The 17,764-nt window shown below is 37.4% G+C and overlaps 1 protein-coding gene across 4 annotated transcripts in view; it reads left to right on the plus strand.

The window, feature by feature from the left end:
• Positions 1 to 17,764, plus strand: part of LOC139949865 (uncharacterized) — a 42,835-nt gene that overhangs the window by 2,283 nt on the left and 22,788 nt on the right. For all 4 annotated transcript variants that reach the window (XM_071948424.1, XM_071948425.1, XM_071948426.1 and 1 more), the window contains exons 2-8: positions 10,316 to 10,371; positions 10,831 to 11,220; positions 13,097 to 13,230; positions 13,698 to 13,880; positions 15,491 to 15,514; positions 16,277 to 16,363; positions 17,489 to 17,629. In XM_071948424.1, the coding sequence (XP_071804525.1) occupies positions 10,316 to 10,371; positions 10,831 to 11,220; positions 13,097 to 13,230; positions 13,698 to 13,880; positions 15,491 to 15,514; positions 16,277 to 16,363; positions 17,489 to 17,629 (1,015 nt within the window). The remainder of the gene's footprint in view (positions 1 to 10,315; positions 10,372 to 10,830; positions 11,221 to 13,096; positions 13,231 to 13,697; positions 13,881 to 15,490; positions 15,515 to 16,276; positions 16,364 to 17,488; positions 17,630 to 17,764) is intronic.

A 17,764-nucleotide genomic window follows, 5' to 3' on the forward strand; every position in this document is an offset into this window, starting at 1 on the left:
TTGTTGTTAAGGTTTATAATGTTTTCCATCACACAAGGTATGTTTTAAACATTAATTTTAAGGCTAAATCATAAATGATGATTGTAAGATACAACTAAATCCTCGTAAACGCACATGGGTCGTGAAAATGGCCCCAAATCCCAAGACGATGTTTTGCAAGTTATTTTAAATCAATCCTCGTCCCAAAATAGTAAAAAATACTTCAACAAACTCGATAATTAGTATTTATGAAGCCATTCCATTAAAGGTCACTGAATAATTAGCTGACTGTTTTTAAAATGAAAGCTTCTAAAGAGACATTCATACGGAAAAACAATGCTGGGCTTAATGCTTTAAATTTTGAATAACAGAACTTGGTTTAAATCCAGGTTTATCAATATTTGGCTACTGGGAAATTACCATTAAACATTACAAAAAAAAACGCTAAACATTTCAACCAAAGGTGGCGTTTTCTCAACAATATAACCACCAGTAATAATATACACTCCCGCCCGATACCTTTAGGGAAGCACCGAGTCTCCGTGCTTCCCTTGACGGTATCGGGAGATGCAGCGTTGGCCTTATTCACAAAAAGTAAAGACTGTGGCTTCCTCTAGGACTCGCCTTAAGTTTATTAACTCCAAAAGAGTCATATTACCATAGATAGGACCAGTCCTACCATACTATACAAGTCCTAAGTTGGGACTTGTCCTACCATGGGATCAGTCCTACATGTTAGGACTATCTTTGTGAAATCGGCCCCTTGTTGTCTACTCTAGAACTGGCACTCTATAAGCTCATCCATGGAGGTCTCCTTGTCTCATCATACGAACGAAGAAGAATTTATTCTTGTTATGAAAGGGGCATACTACTTTCTAGAAAACCATGGTTTCAAAGTTTGGCTCTTACTGATGGGTTATGGTGTTTTACCCACTGAAATATGGTGGTGAAAGATAATTCCGAAAAGTCTTGTCTGGTGGAATATTCTGACTAGGTCTTATGTACCCACACAAATACTCCCGGTGTTTTGGCAACAAACAGATTATAATGATCCAGTGTCCTTCCTTCGTGCGTCGCCACAAACCACTCAGCGTGTCTGCTTATCCTTGGAGGAGGTTCAAAATCGGCTTAAAGATCCATGATGGCCAGGATGGCCAACATGATGTAATGTACTTTGCTCCGTCTTTTTTGCTTCATAATCATAGTAGTGAATGATAGTTTTGAAACAACAAAACTGTCGATGCTTTTAATTGTTATAAAATGACAAGTTTCGGTATTAAAGGGTTCTGATGCCTTTTGCAAGTTTTTCGACACGGCACGAATCCCTACTCGCTGTTAATGAAGATGTCTATAATAGTATAATTTACCGGCTAGAAGTTTCAGCTTCATTAGTCGCCAAGTTTTGAGGGGAAAATGTTAAAATCACAGAGCAATGTTTTCAGGAGAGTCTCGTAAATACGTTGTAACATATGATGAAGTAAATTTCGTCTCGTTATTTTCGTGACATTGTTTTCTTCAGCACCTCAGCAAGAAATATTTTAAGGGAATCTTTCTATATCGTTATTTTCAAGCCGTGTAAGTTTAATGTCAATCTGTGGACATTGTGTTTGTGTCGTTTGTCGTACAAAAAGTACTCAAATACTTTAATTCGCATTGAGTATAATGTTATTTTTGGCAAATAGCGTGACGTAAAACGCGTTAACTGTGCACTTTGCCTTTTGCCTCTTGCGTGACGTATGAACCCGGCTTACAGTTAGCGCCCATGATTAAACTCATTGTTTGAATAGAAATGTTTGTAAAACCCCATTGTTGGGCCTGTCATTTGGACTTGTTGGACTTGTAGGTCTTCGTTCTGTCTAAAAGGTTCGCACAATGTCCGCACAAGTTTGTAATTATTAACACTTGAATTCAAACCGTCACTCAACACAATCGAAACCAGATCCGTTTGAGGCTTTCTTACTTATATAATATGTGGATTCGATTAAAAATATAATATGATTTTTATTATGCCTTATGCTCTGCATTCCTTTTGTTTTTGAATGGCTATTTTATGGTTTTAATAATATTTATTTAACATCACATGCCCAACGTTCATATCGTTCATTAAGAGTTATGATATTTGTTTGGAAATTATTTAACTTTCTATATACACCGTCCCTTGAATGGCAAGAAATCTGTGTTCACGTTTGCTTTACCCGCACAACTTACACTTCAGGCCTACCACACAGGCCTAAGTGTAACACTAAGTCTTAGTTTTGCGGGTAATATTTCAACCCTTACAAATCCAACAGTGAGTCTGCAGTATATCATATCAGTCTTGATCTATGATAGTGATATGCATGCATTCGTTTGGCACTTTTCACAAGCAAAACAAACAAATATGTATTTCATGATGTTTGAATTGTTGATAAGGATTAATTCAATTCAATTCAAATATCAGTCAGAGGGTCATGACCCCAGCCCCTCTCCTCCCCAAACACCGGTTGCTATTTTATGATGACGCCCTAACCATCGCATCGATAATCGATATCATGCCTTTGAATACCTTGGCTGCGTGCCGTCAAGTCGGGCAATATCACCGCTGTGGCCTAGAGAGGATTAAGGGGAACAATGGTCCGGGGTATAACGGTTTCTCTGCACAGCTGAAACCTACTCGTTAAGATTGTCAGTAATTCTATGTTTCTAATTGGAAGATGCTGACTTTGCATTTGTCGTAACGCATCCACAGAGAAATGTTTATTGTTGCAAGTTCTGGGAAAAGATCAGATGTGGAAGTGACCACATTTAAAAATATGAAAAAATTAATGTGAGGAGACTAATTTCAGGCACAAGAGTCTAATCTATTTTGTACGCTCGCAGAATCACCCCAAAAGTATATATTTTGTTCTCCTGAAGACGAGCAGAGTGTACTGTTCGAGACCCAACCGGCTCTTTTCAGACCCAACACTCCATCAATAGAGAATTATAGTTTATTCTTATAGGTTAGATGCTAAACGAACCATATGTGTTCCAATAGATAATTAATAATATTGGTAAAATTCGTAAGATTCAAAATATTAAACAATTCTGATTAGAGTGGCACACTTGGAACATTGTCACATACAGATTCAGAAGAGAGAATTACAATTAACATCATAGGGTGTTATAATATCACAAATGAAATTGTTTTTGCAGAAACGGGTGTTATTTTAACATCCTAAGATTTTAATTTTGATTCTTTCTTCGGTAATGTGACAACACCCACGGTTTCAATTTAACACCTTAGTTTTTCCACGTTCTGGTCAATTTGCAGGATTCGGACAATTTGTTCTGACAAACTAAATGTAAAATAAAAAATTAAAACAATTGCGAATGCAATGTGATTTTCCTCCAAACTCAACCACCATCTTCCACAATAGGGAGAAGAAAGAAAAACTTCCGAGGAATGTAATTACATGAACAGATCGAACCCTTCTGTGAATAATTCAAAGTACAAATAGTGTTTGTAAGAGGCCGACAATGTCAATTTAGTTTGGTCTCTGAAAAGCCACATCAAACTTTCATGCGTGAACACGGAAAGCCTTTGCAAAATTAATGACAATTTGTCACCGTAGGCCCAATAGGTCTATACACTGTGTGAATGATATCTACCATTCGATTCACTCCTCTATCAAGTTATTCTTTGTCACGTAGCCTATATTTCTGCTCATTTTAAAAGGTATATAGACACTGTTGAATTACTCAAAATAATTGTTACCATAACAAAACCTAACTTGGAAACGAGCAATTGATAGTATTAAACATTGCGAGAAACGGCTCCCTCTGAATTATTTTATTAAGGCATCTGCAAGCACACAAAGTAGTGCAACAAACAAGGGTGTTTTTCTGTCATTGTTTTCTTACAACTTCGATGACATATCATTAAGCCAAAATTTTCACAGGTTTATTTTATGCATAATTTAAGTTAGTAAAACACCAAGTGAGACTACTGGGCTATGACAATTACGTGTCCAGGGGTGGATTTCACAAAGGTAGTCCTAACTTAGGACTAGTCCTAGGTAATGCTAAGAGATAGGACCAGTCCTAAGGTAGGATGAGTTAGGACCAGTAGGTCCTAACTTAGGACCAGTCCTATCTCTTAGCATTGCTTAGGACTAGTCCTAAGTTAGGACTACCTTTTTTGAAATCCACCCCTGTGCCTTTAAGCAAGGTGTACTGACATTAGTTTGTTTTACTGTCCATCAAAGTCAGAAGAATAAATCCAGTATGTCAATAACTTACATTTCTAGCATTCTGAAGTCGAAAGCTTGTCAAATATTGTGTAAGAGAGGTTCAAATACAAGCAACATGGTCTTTGTTCTATGATTATACATTCATACGATGTATCCATGGGTGTTTGGCTAACACTTGCTTGGTAAAACAAACTAACAACTGATGCAACGTGAACAAGCCAAAGAAAGTCAATGTGTTTTTGAAAAGTATTGTTCTTTTTAACATTACAGCGTGGCTTCCAGGCACTCTTAAAATACATACGGACACTCATTAGCTTAAATAAATGTATATTCAAGATCCACTTTTATTGTTTGGAAGTTGTGCAGTTAGAGCACACGTACTCTGAAAAGGATTTTTGGGTGTGACTTTAGTACACCCTTTGCGAGTAGCGTACCGTAGATGGGCCAAAGAGCGAGCCGTGAATCTCGACACATTACCCGCGGGTTTGGACGTTTAATTCACGCTCGTGGGTCGGTTCTTGTTGGATCTATTTAGGAATTTGTCCGCAGTTAAGATGTGTTCTTTGCAAGTGTGTGGACGCTCAGTGTTTCAAACATCAATTGTAGTAAGTTACGATCATAAAACACTAATTCTTCCCTATATTTTATATTTTATTTCATGTCTTTTTCGGTTGCTGACAGGAAAGTCCGTATTATTTACCAGGTTTCACGATGAGTGTATTCCAACGCTAGTTTAAACCCATCTTGGTTGGCTTCGTTCATAGCAATAATAACTAGAATTGATAATCTATAGCGTCTGGTATCCATATCTCTTTAAAAAAAAAAAACAGATCAGAACCAGCATTGACACCTGTAACATGGGAAACGGAAAAAAAGATGATCCAAAACCGGGTAAAGTCTCATAAAGGCTACAAGTTAGCAAGGGATCTTGCTAAATTGCTCTCGTATGAAATGGGCTTTTGGTTGTTTTATTTGAGTCTTCTTGTAGACCATCCACTTAGAGCGGATTAAGACGCACACCTTATGCCTTGTTTTGAGTAAACCACTTGGTATAGGCCAATGAGATAATCATTAGAGCCTGTGGCTATTTATAAACCATCTTGAGACGGTTGTAACTACTAAATATAGACCGAGAAAATGGACACTTTGTAAATGATTGATTTGCTCTATGTGATTGTAGTTTGCCGACTTGATGGTGATAATTACTATTTAATTGCGTGTTTTCCATCATTGGATTCCCGCATCAACAAGGGCAATGGTTACAGAGTCTTTAATTGTGAACTGTACATTATCAATGAGTACATGACATTACGTATTTAGGGCCTAATGTGATTTTGGATTAGTAAATCTCTCTTTGTCTTTAAGGATCTCACTAATTAACAATAATCTCGGTGCACGAAAGCACTGGAAATAGTTCGTGACGTTTTGTTTGGGATATTGCGTTGTAAAACGTGATTTTGTATTTTTTGCAATACGGCAATCGCAATAAACTTTGGTGGATTGAGGATCGGAATATTTTAATGTTGTTTTATCGACTTGGACAGCAGACTTGTTCAGTTCAGAAGGAATCAATACTTGTGTAAATTTTCTAGTCAATGGGCTCTAATCAATCCAGTGTAGGTAGGTATATGGACTCTCTTTTAAGTATCGGATTATTATTATCGTAAAGTATAATGCCGAAATGCACTCAAACTTCAACTGGATCAAATAATAAAATGTATAAAAACAACACAGGCCCGTTATTCGAGTACAAAAATCCCACAGCTCAAAATGCTGAAAGAAGGTTTTAAACAGATAATGCATTTTGATCGTGAAACTTTTTGAATATAATGATGTAGGCCCCCTATTGTGTTTGAGATGGCAATGGTTGCTCATTTCGATCGGTGCTACCGTTACTTACGAAACAGATCCTGTTATGATAGAAAGTTGTTACCATGGGTTGAATCAATCAATCAGAAATCGATTTCAATGTAATGCAGTTCAATACTCTAACATTTCAGAAAGTGCTGCTGTGTTTCGTGTTGTTGCCGTAGGGGATGAAACACACATCATTTTATGGAAACCAATACACATCACAATAGACCAAGGACAGGTCATTTGGAAACTTGTACTTTTTTTACCGTCGCCCTCAGCCTCCGATATAGCCCTTAGTGGGTGTATGGTGAGCGATTTTGGCTTGTCATGATATTTGGGTCGATTTCACAAAAAATTAGGACTAGTCCTATTGGAGATATTAAAAACTTGAGGCTAGTCCTAAGTTGGGACGAGTAACTCGTCCTAACTGGAGATAAGACTAGTCCTAACTCTTTGTGAAATCGACCCCTCGAGAAATAGTCCTATATACGGGTATACAGTAGTTTTGAATATAAACATTTCACTTCGAAGTACTAAGGTCGTGGAGAAAGATTATCACTTTTGTAAACACTTTTTATCCCAAAACTTTAATATGAAAAGCTTGAGGGATTCTTCTTCCTGAGCGGACACATTCGCTCCGGAGTTTCGGTGATAGCTCAAAAACGCTACCACCATTTGGATGAAGTTTTTACAGGTTATTTGAGTAAAACAATCAAACGTTTGCAAGAAGTTGTCGGTTTATTCAGTTTAGGGAAAACATTTAATATCTCCGAAGAGTTTATTAGTTTTGAGAAATAGTTTCCTTATTTTTTGAAGTTTCGTTCTCTGTAAGTGAAATGGCTGAAACAAATTGAAACAGCTGTTCTGATAGAAAACGGTTATCAACCCTTGTCCATGAGTACTTTAAAAGTGCTCAACAATCTTTGTGCCCTGATGTTTATGATTTCCAGAATTGTTTTCTAGTTAGAATGTCCTTGCAACTTTATGTGGCTTTTCTCCCGTATGTTATATATAAGGACACTCAACACTGTTATTGTGTTGTTTACTCATAAAGTTCCACCGTTATGTCAATATTGAGTTCTCAATGCAGTCTTATTGTTAAACAATACATGTATCTAAAATCAATAGTCGCCAGCATTGATTTAACGATTTGGGGTTCGGGATTGGGGTAGGTGTGGGTGTTGACTTTAGCTGTGGTGGTCTCCCATAGAGGCATTGTGTGTAACTAGGGGTGGGGAGGGGGTGGGGGAACGGCCAAATTGATGTGGGTGAGGACCAAGCCCTCGCCTCAATTTAATTCTGAACCTTTTTGGGATAAAATAATGAATCCATAATAAAACGTTCACGTCTTATACTTTATGTTTAAAACACATGTATAATGCTAGTAAAAAACCGATTACACATTTTGCATGACATCGATTTAACAAATAAAATTAATAATACGCTCACTGAGCTATGAGCTCAAAACGGGAAATTAGTGTTATTTTTTTCTCATCAAGTATGACATTTCAGACAGAAACTGTAAAGGGGTGTTTTCTATCGCCATTATTAGACCGTGTATAGTTTTATATAAATCTGTGATCTATAGATGAGTTTTTTCTTCAATTCTGTAATGTTCCTTTAAACCAACTGTTCTTTTTTTAAAGACAGTGGACACTATTGGTAATTGTCAAAGACTACTCTTTACAGTTGGTGTATCTCAACATATAGATAAAACAACAAACCTGTGAAAATTTGAGCTCAATCGGTCGTCGAAGTTACGAGATAATAATGAAAGAAAAAACACCCTTGTCACACAAAGTTGTGTGCTTTCAGATGCTTGATTTCTCATTCTCGAAAACTACATTACTTCAGAGGGAGCCGTTTCTCACAATACGTGTATATCAACCTCTCCCCATTACTCGTAATCAAGTAGGATTTTGTGGTAATAATTATTTTGAGTAAATAAAGGCAGTGGACACTATTGGTAATTACTCACAATAATTATTAGCATAAAAACTTTCTTGGTGATGAGTAATAGGGAGAGGTTGATGGTATAAAACATTGTGAAAAACGGCCCCCTCTGAAGTGCCACAATTTTTGAGAAAGAAGTAATTTTCCACGAATTTGATTTCGAGACCTCAGATTTAGAACTTGAGGTCTCGAAATCAACCATCTAAACGCACACAAGTTCGTGTGACAAGGGTGGTTTTTTTTCTTAAGTAGGATTTGAAACTTTGCATGGTGGAAATAAGATATGGAGGAGTTTGCGGTAACACCATGTAATAACAATCTCTAAATGAGTTGGGGTGGTTCTGAAAAGAACCGTTGGGTTAACTCCAGAGTTAACGCGCTAACCCAACGGTTCTTTTCAGAACCACCCCAACTCATTTAGAGATTGTTATTACATGGTGTTACCGCAACCTCCTCCATATAGGTTTTTTTCTTCTTTGACAATTACCAATAGTGTCCACTGCCTTTAACCACCACATAGGAAGGTTTATGTGCCAAGTGTTTTGAAGATCAAAGTGCTAACATATTATGTGCATAATGAATCCACTTTGTAACATCAAAGAAGGCCGTACGCACCACTCCCGATAACATTAACTAACACACCCAGTTCATTAATAGAGTTGCATAGGTCAACATCATCAAACCCTCAATTAGACACAGACTTGGGGTTAATCTATTAGACATAAAATGCGATCACGAAATGATGTTTTAACAAGGTGCAAAGTATACAAACACTTGACCAATGATCCTCAACGAATCGTGAACACAATTACAAGTACTCAGTCAGACAATGGTTGCTTGTTGGCAAAAACTCGAAACCTAACCTAGTTTTTGCTGTCCTCAGTGAAGGAATACCAACCAAACAAAAGACGACCTAAGTCAAACTTATCAAAACAAATACAAACTCCGGCAACCTCTCTGCCGGTCACTTGATTTCTTCCTCCTTTTTTTTGTTCCGGTGAAACCCAGAAAAAACAGCTCCGAGTTATTATTCCTTACGTTTTTTATTGGATTTCTTTCAAATTAAGAAAATGGTATTCTGTCAGTCTCCTAACGATGACTCGAGCAAGCTAGTCGAAACGTTGAGACCAAACTCACTCCGACGTAGTGATGTTAATAACGATCTGTATATAAAGCCAAAGTGTAGTCGATCTCGGCCGATTTTCTACCTTCCGCCCGGGTAGTAGTTAAAAAGTAGGACAGTTCTTTTCAGAACTGAGAAGTCTCCCGAAATCCGAAAATCTACTCCGCTGTAGTAAAATATACAGCAAGACAGTTCTAAAGAACAAAATTACCTGACAATAAGATACACACATGGTGTGACTGCAAACCAAAATTGTCTCACATCCCATTTGGTATACTGTAACATCAACAATTTGCAAAGAAATAGCATCCAAACAACTACCACAAACCAGACATAACCGAAGTCTCAACATCTCAAACTATTATGTTGTGCAATCTCACTTAAATTTTCCGTGCGCTCGAAATCATCTCGTGCACGGACTAAAAGAAACTGTTTGAGCGCTCGAATTATTAGAAGTCAAATTATTTCTCTGCACGTGTTTTTTTCCCCATCATGTTTCTTTCTGCTCCGTATTATAATGTGCCAGATTAATTTGTAAATAAAACATGTCAATAAACTAACCTATTTTTAAGTCCATTGATTTAGGCCCTAATCTAATTAACATTTACAATCTAATTGAGATTTCCCCCTTTACATTATGCTATGAGCGTAGTATATTATGTAACAATCTAGTTAAAGCAATCGCACAACATCGGTAAACAGAATTGTCCAAATGCCCACACTTCGTGTATCACAACTTATATATACAATAACACACATGTGGAAATTTAGGCTCAATCGGTCATTGGAGTCGGGAGAAAATAACGGGAAAACGTTTCGCCGTGTCATGACATGTGTTGAAAATAAATCCGTTATTCTCGATATCGAGAATTGATAATTGTTTTAATGTTTTCTCAAAAAGTAAAGCATTTCATGGAATAATATTTCAATGGAAGTCTTTCACCATTACCTTCTGTAAACCCTGTAAGTTATTTGTAAATCTGTGAACTTTTAATTTTTTGTTCTGTTCAGAAAGTGTCCAATGGCTTTAAATCATGGATGAAATCTCATACGATGGGATACAAAATAGAACAAGTTGTTCTTTGGTGAAAGTGCTAACTTCGGACCAACGATATGTTTCTAAATTTAGTTATATTTTCTGACAGTTTCACAAACTTACTGTAGATGTTTTTGTTATTTTTCCTCCATTTTTCAGGACAACGTAGATGCTGATTCTAAGGTCACATTCTTACCACCGCTTCCTATACATACGTGAGTGAATCAATTCAATACAACTTTTAGTTTGTTTAGGACGAAGAAAACTCCACCGTTTGGTCAACAAGATTTTAATAGATGTTAAATTTGCATCGGGGATAATGAATACAGTTTGGTTTTACCCTTACACCGATATATGTTAGCACTGTATATACTCAGTGCTTTTCCGAGTCCTGTGGGGTTGGATTCGAACCCACAACCTTTAACATTTTATATAGTTGAATCATATTTTGTCACAATATAATATATATTAAAGGTATTCCTTTGTGTGCTGTGAAAAAAACACAGACATATACTCGAGTGGGATTCGAACCCACGACCTTATTTACAGTATTTTGTATTTTGTAACAATATAATTTGAAGTATTCTTTTGAGTGTTCTTTTGAAGAGACTTTAAAAAAAACCTGTATAAACATGTTTAAAATGTTTTGCTTGCCCTCAATTTCATGCCACCAGATTGTACCAGAACCTTTTCACCGACCTGTCATCAAGTTTTCCCTCGACCCTTCTAAGCCAGAAGTTTCGCTCCATCGAGGAGGAAGTGATTCACCGTCCCATCTACCTCCCCTTTGTGGGTACCGCCTCCCTCCACCCCAAGGCATTCTCAGAGACTGAAATCCGTGAGAAGCCCTATGTCCTCCCAGCTCTGTGTGCTAGCTGCCGTAGTGACCTTGAGGCAGCTAGACTTAGGGGTTTTGTTGATGTGGATGAAGGGACAGGGTCAGAGGCTGAGGTCACAGGTCATGGGGATGGAGGTGCTGAAGGTCAGCAGGTCAAGGAGAGTAGTGCAATAGTTAGTTTACCTCGGAGTGTGTGTTTTGGCTGCGCCTTAAGCAAAACACCCCAGTAAGTGAATGATTTTCTCATTTAAACTATAGCCAATGCTTTGATTATTATACTCTTTAGTAAACACATCAATTACATTTCAAATAATACTATTAATATACATTGTTAACAAATGTTTGTATACTCATTTTGGTTTTACCCATACCCACCGATGTGTGTATAGCAGTGAATACTCAGTACTTTTCCGAGTTCTGTGGTAAACAAAATGGCAAAACGGCAAGTGGCATATCACTGGGGTGGGACTCGAACCCACGACCTTTGCAATTCTAGAGCAGTGTCTTGCCAACTATACCACAGAGATTGCCCGGTAGCTAGAGGCAGTTCGAATTGGGTAGGCCTACTGCAACAATTAAATTGTTGGTAATTATCAAAAGAAACAAGTATGACTTATTAATTCCAATCTTGAAGAGTATCAAAATAATGCTAGTGGTACCAATTCTCCAGAGAAATGTTTTATTTGCACTACTGCCAAGTCAAGAAAAAAACTAACATGTTTTGCACCAAGTTAAAGCATTCACAAGAACCATCTCTGCCCTCACAAGTTAAGTGAGGCAATTAAAGTTAAGTGTCTTGCTCAAGCAAACAAGTGTAATGAACAGGATTCAAACCCACACCCTAATTACTTAGTCACAAGAACTTAAGTCCAATGCTCTAAACCACTCGGCCATGACACACAAGAACAAAGATAAATCTTTATAAATCAGTAAACAATAGGCTTGCGGTAACACCATGTAATGACTATTTCTAAATGAGTTGGGGTGGTTCTAAAAAGAACCGTTAGTTTCAACTCGACGTTTTGATCAGTATGCTCTCAGTATGCAGCTTTCTCCAGAAGACGATCAGAGCATACTGATCGAAACGTCGAGTTGTAACCAAGGGTTCTTTTCAGAACCACTCCAACTCATTCAGAGATATAGTCATTACATAGTGTTATCGCAAACCTTTCCATATCGTATTTTCCACCACGCAAAGTTTCAAATCCTACTTTAAATCAGTAAACAATCTCAATGTGTGGATTGTACAAGACTGGTTCAGATCATGAAAGAAGCTCAACCTGTTCCAAGGCCTGTAGGAATGGAAACAATGCTCTAAAGGCCCGGTCACACAGGCCCCGATAACGAGAACGAAAACGATAACGATAAAAATGCACGCCCTCGATTGGTTGAATGAGCTGGGGCGTATTCTGCGTGGAGCAATTCAACCAATCGCGAGCGTGCATTTTTATCGTTCTCGTTTTCGTTCTCGTTATCAGGGCCTGTGTGACCGGGCCTTTACACAGGAACTAGTTACTCAATAACTCCTTCTTAATTGCTTAGCATTGAAAGAGAAACATCTGCTCTTGGAAATAATCAATGTGTGTGTGCTGGCTTTGTCAAACACATTGCTATTAATTTTTAAACAGCAATCTTGGGAAATTGCTTTAAATTATCATGAAAATGAGATTCTCAGAGTGATTTACGTGATTTGACTCTTGAAAAGAAATAGGAAGAGCTTGTTAAGTACAAGGGTTGACCTTTACACTCTTAACATACTTTCCATGCAGTAAAAGGCCCTATATAATGTTACAGATTTTCTGAGTAAAGAACATCAGAAAGCAGATGCAGTTTTTCATGCCTGATGAAAACAATTGGAATTTACTGTACAAAAAGAAGAAATTGAGATTTGAAGTGGCAGCAGATAAAACTCTAATATAAATAAATTTAAAAGATTGACAGTTTTTACCTGGTAACTCTGCTGCCACCAAGCATCATACATTTTAAAAGTTTATTGTGATTTTATTTCTCTGTGTATCGCTCATGTTGGATCTCAAGCACATTGTTGTAAGAGAGATGGATTCACCAGTTGATAAACATTAACACTTTGTTATTTGTTGTAGTTTTCATCATGCAAAGCCAAGAAGAATTGGAGGAGGTTTTACCTTCTTCAGTAAGGAACCTCGCATGAGCACCTTTGCCCCAAAGGAGGTTACCAGGGAAACCAAAGTACCATCATCATCATTCATACATTCATGTAAGTTACCTATGTAGATTCAACTTCCAAGTTGAAAACACATTGACATGTTACAGGGTTGCCAAATGAGAACAGATGGTTTAGATGGATGAGACTAAACACTGGATATGAGATTAACTTTAACAACAGTAGCTTTCAAAAAGATGTCGGCAAAAATGGAACCAACTTTACTCAAAAGATATGTTCACACGGTGTTCACAAGTTTCAAATCCTACAAACAAATCCTACAGGCAATTGGTGCTTAACTTGGCAACTATAGCACCAGCTCTTCCATTGAGATATGTGTCTTTTGTGTTTACCAATTAGGGTTTGGAAGAATTATGATCGTTTAAAACACTGTTGTTTGTATCACTCACTTCAGGTATTGCAACTCTTAACCGAAGGAACTTTTTAAATAATTGTTGTCTCTGAGTTATGTTATATATTTTCTACGACTGCTGAAGCAACTCTTTACCTTCCTTACATAGCGGATGAAGTAAAGCTAGATGATCGGAATGATATCTTGATGTCAGTTGAGAAACTACCGGAGCCATTAGAGCCAATTCATGAATCCACCATTCCCAGAGAGAGACCAACTAAAGTACCTCAATGGATCTTAGATATGGTTCATCACCATGGTGACAACGATCACAAAGCCAAACACTACCAAAGTAAGCAGTATTAATATTATAATAATATTAACATCGACTCTTACATAGCGCAATTCCAAAGAATAATCATTGAACTTAAGTACCTCAATGGATCTTAGATATGGTTCATCACCATGGTGACAACGGTCACAAAGCCAAACTCTACCAAAGTAAGCAGTATTAATATTATAATAATATTAACATCGACTCTTACATAGCGCAATTCCAAAGAATAATCATTGAACTTAAGTACCTCAATGGATCTTAGATATGGTTCATTACCATGGTGACAACGATCACAAAGCCAAACACTACCAAAGTAAGCAGTATTAATATTATAATAATATTAACATCGACTCTTACATAGCGCAATTCCAAAGAATAATCATTGAACTTAAGTACCTCAATGGATCTTAGATATGGTTCATCACCATGGTGACAACGGTCACAAAGCCAAACTCTACCAAAGTAAGCAGTATTAATATTATAATAATATTAACATTGACTCTTACATAGCGCAATTCCAAATAATAATAATTGAACTAAAGTACCTCAATGGATCTTAGATATGGTTCATCACCATGGTGACAACGATCACAAAGCCAAACTCTACCAAAGTAAGCAGTATCAATATTTATGCTCTCTAAATGTATATGAGTGAAAAACCCTACTCTTTACATTTTGAGTTGTTCCTCAAATGGCTCTTTAAAAAGAGTGGTGGTTATTTCACTCTTGTAGAGTGGTTTCACTTCAGGACATAGTGAGAAATCACTCAAAAAGGTGCAGACTTCAATCAAAAAGAGTGGAAGACCACTTGAAAAAGAGTTGTCCCTCATATGGCTCTTCAGAGAGTGCCTTTTCACTCTTTTGTATTTTAAGAGAGTAACAATACTAACATCGACTCTTATATAGCGCAATTCCAAAGAATGATCATCGTGCTCCAACATTATTACCCCTTGTCAATTGGACATGTGTTCATTCCTTAACCTATCTCAGCTCCCTTGGGAGTATATGGCCAAAGCTAAACACTACCAAAGTAAGGAATATTAATATTGAAAATAGTAATATTAACTTTTATACAGTGCACGCAATTCCTAAGAATTATTAATGTGCTAGACAATTATTATCCCTGGTCAATGTGCCATTTTTGTTACTCCTTAAACCATCTCAGCTCCCTGGGGAGTGTACAAGCTATGCAACAAGTACATGTATGTAGCGCACTAAGCCAAATCAATCACAAGAACCATCTCTGGCCTCACAGGTACCCATTTACCCCTGGGTGGAGAGAAGCAACTATAGTTAGTTGTATTGCTTACAGACAACACAAGTGTCATGACTATAAGGATTCAAACCCACACCCTGATGACTCAGCAACCAGAAATTGAGTCCGATGCACTAAACCGCGTGGCTTTGACACATGAGGCAAAACCATCTGATTATTCCCTATTATAAAAAGACTCAACTTCTAAGAGAATATGTGAGTGCTTCAAGTGAGCAAAACAGTATTTCCAAGATGCCATTTAGAATAAGCCACAGTTTGAAATAAATTCATCTCCCAAAAGTACTTAGTACAGTTTGTTAATTAATAAAGACCTTCCCTATAATGACTCTTTGTTTATTTTCCTCCACAGATCACTGTTATGCTTGTCTACAAGGTAAGGTTGTTTGTATTTAATATAAAAATCAATTAGGTGAAAGACAAACAGTTGTCATTAACAGTTGACAAGTCTAATAGTAATAAACCACACAGAAAACTGACTGGGTAAATTTAAAAAGAATTTGGGGTTGAACAAAGAAACCATTTCTAGAGCAGGACTTGAACCTTCAACCTGTGGATTAACACACAGGCGCTACCAAATGAGCTATTAAGCCTGTATGTTGGCGCTCTCAAGGTCACTGTTCCCGACGCAGACCACAAACCACCTATGTGGACACATTGTGCCGGGACTCTGGACTGCGTCGGGAAGAGCTGCGTACAGCAATGGAGGACCAACGTGTTTGGAGAGCCATCATCCGATGCTCCGCATCGACTGAATGAATGAATTGGCGCTCTCCCTATTTTGTCAATTTCAAACAAATTTTATGCAAAATGCAACATAATGCAACACAAGGTGAATGTTTTAATGAATGGAAATTTGCATCGCAGATATAGCATACTAATTTTGATTTTACCCATATGGTATACACCGATGTGTGATAGCACTGTATACTTAGTACTTTCCTGAGCGCTGTGAAAAAAATCACTGGCATATTACTTGGTTGGGATTTGAACCCAGGACCCTTGCAATTCTAGAGCAGTGTCCTACCAACCAGACCGCAGAGATTGCCTGGTAGCTAGAGGCAGTACGAATCCTATTTTAGGTGAATGTTGTTATATGTAGATACTTAACTCTTAAGGGTGTTTTTTGCTTCCACAGTATTACAACAACTATTGCCAGATTACAACCCCAAAGATTTCTCTGAAAGTTCATCTTCAGGGATTGGGACTTCCATCATGTCCGAAGGTTTGTACAATTTGCCTTGAGTGGATAAAAACTAGATCTGGATCTGGATGTATCTATTCTCGCCGCTCTAATTAGAGCCAAACGAGAAGAGAAGATGAAGAAGAAAGTTAAGTTGTAGATTTTGGAGGAAAACCCCCAGAGAATTATTCTAGGGTGAACCCACGTAGTCAAGTAGGGACTGAAAACCCAATCCACAAAGTGCCCTGGTGTGATTCGATCCGGGGTCCTAGATGTGAAAGGCAAGGAAAGACACCACTGCACCAACAAACTGACTGCCCTGATTGGTTGTTAAATAACTTCCAGTGTGGATTTCACTTATATACTTAAAATATGTCAGCTGCTCTTTACAGCAAAGCGCCCTCCAGTGGCACTGAATATGCTTTATGAATATTTATAGAATTTACATTTAGCAACCAAGGCCATGATGAAATCTTCTTAAACAGATTTAGCTAAGCATCTAATTTCCAACTCAGATTTGTTCCCTAGTATAATGGCGCTTAGCAGTAATCCATGGTTTGGTTTGAGGATTACACGAGTTATTCAAAAGAGATTTCAAAAGCCCAGAGGTTTTAAAGGTCCTCAAAAGTTTCAATCTAGCTAAGTTTCACCTAGTATTATGAAAGAGATCAGGATAGAGATTTTCTATTTGTCATAAATGGTGTTAGGTTAACACACAGTCACAGATCATACAATAGTTTTCATAGTTTTGTGTCTTGCACCATTGGAAGTGGTTACAAATATTCAACCAGAGAAAACAACTTGAGGCTTGTATGGTGGAGTGCTGGTTTTGTGTCACATCTTGTAGGTTTTAGCTTTCTTGTTTCTTGTTCAACTAGTGATCAAATGGGCAAGATTATTGAATGAAAGCTTGGTCCATTTTCAGGAGTAAAACTGAGGTAACTTCATTGCAGTCGTCAGAGACAATCATGCTCTTTACATCTCTATACAGATGCAGATGTATCCAATTGCTAAAAGGAGTTTTGATTACTATGTACTTTGTAATCGCTGAATCATAACAAAATAGTGTTTTAAACTACTTCATTAGAATGTGATGGCTACATTTACAAACTCATTGACCATTTTATGATGAATTTATTCCCTTTGATTTGTGTTTTCTCTAAGCAGCAAGGTTAGAAGAGGAAGCCCGATTGGAGGAAGAGGCCCGATTGCGGATGGAAGCTAGGGCTAGGGAGAAACAAAGACTAGAAGAGGAACGATTAAAGCGAGAGGAATACGAGAGGGAGAGAAGGAAGCATCTTTACAAAGGTCAGTGTCTGGTCATATGAGGTTATGAGATTATTTTGAGATTATTTTGTATTGAAAAAACATGTTAGTGGGACACAAACTATGGACAGGCATTGCAAAATCTGTAAAACTTGACACCAAATGGTTTAATCAACC

Source organism: Asterias amurensis, chromosome 17 (genome assembly GCF_032118995.1).
Source record: "Asterias amurensis chromosome 17, ASM3211899v1".
NCBI classification, from domain to species: domain Eukaryota; kingdom Metazoa; phylum Echinodermata; class Asteroidea; order Forcipulatida; family Asteriidae; genus Asterias; species Asterias amurensis.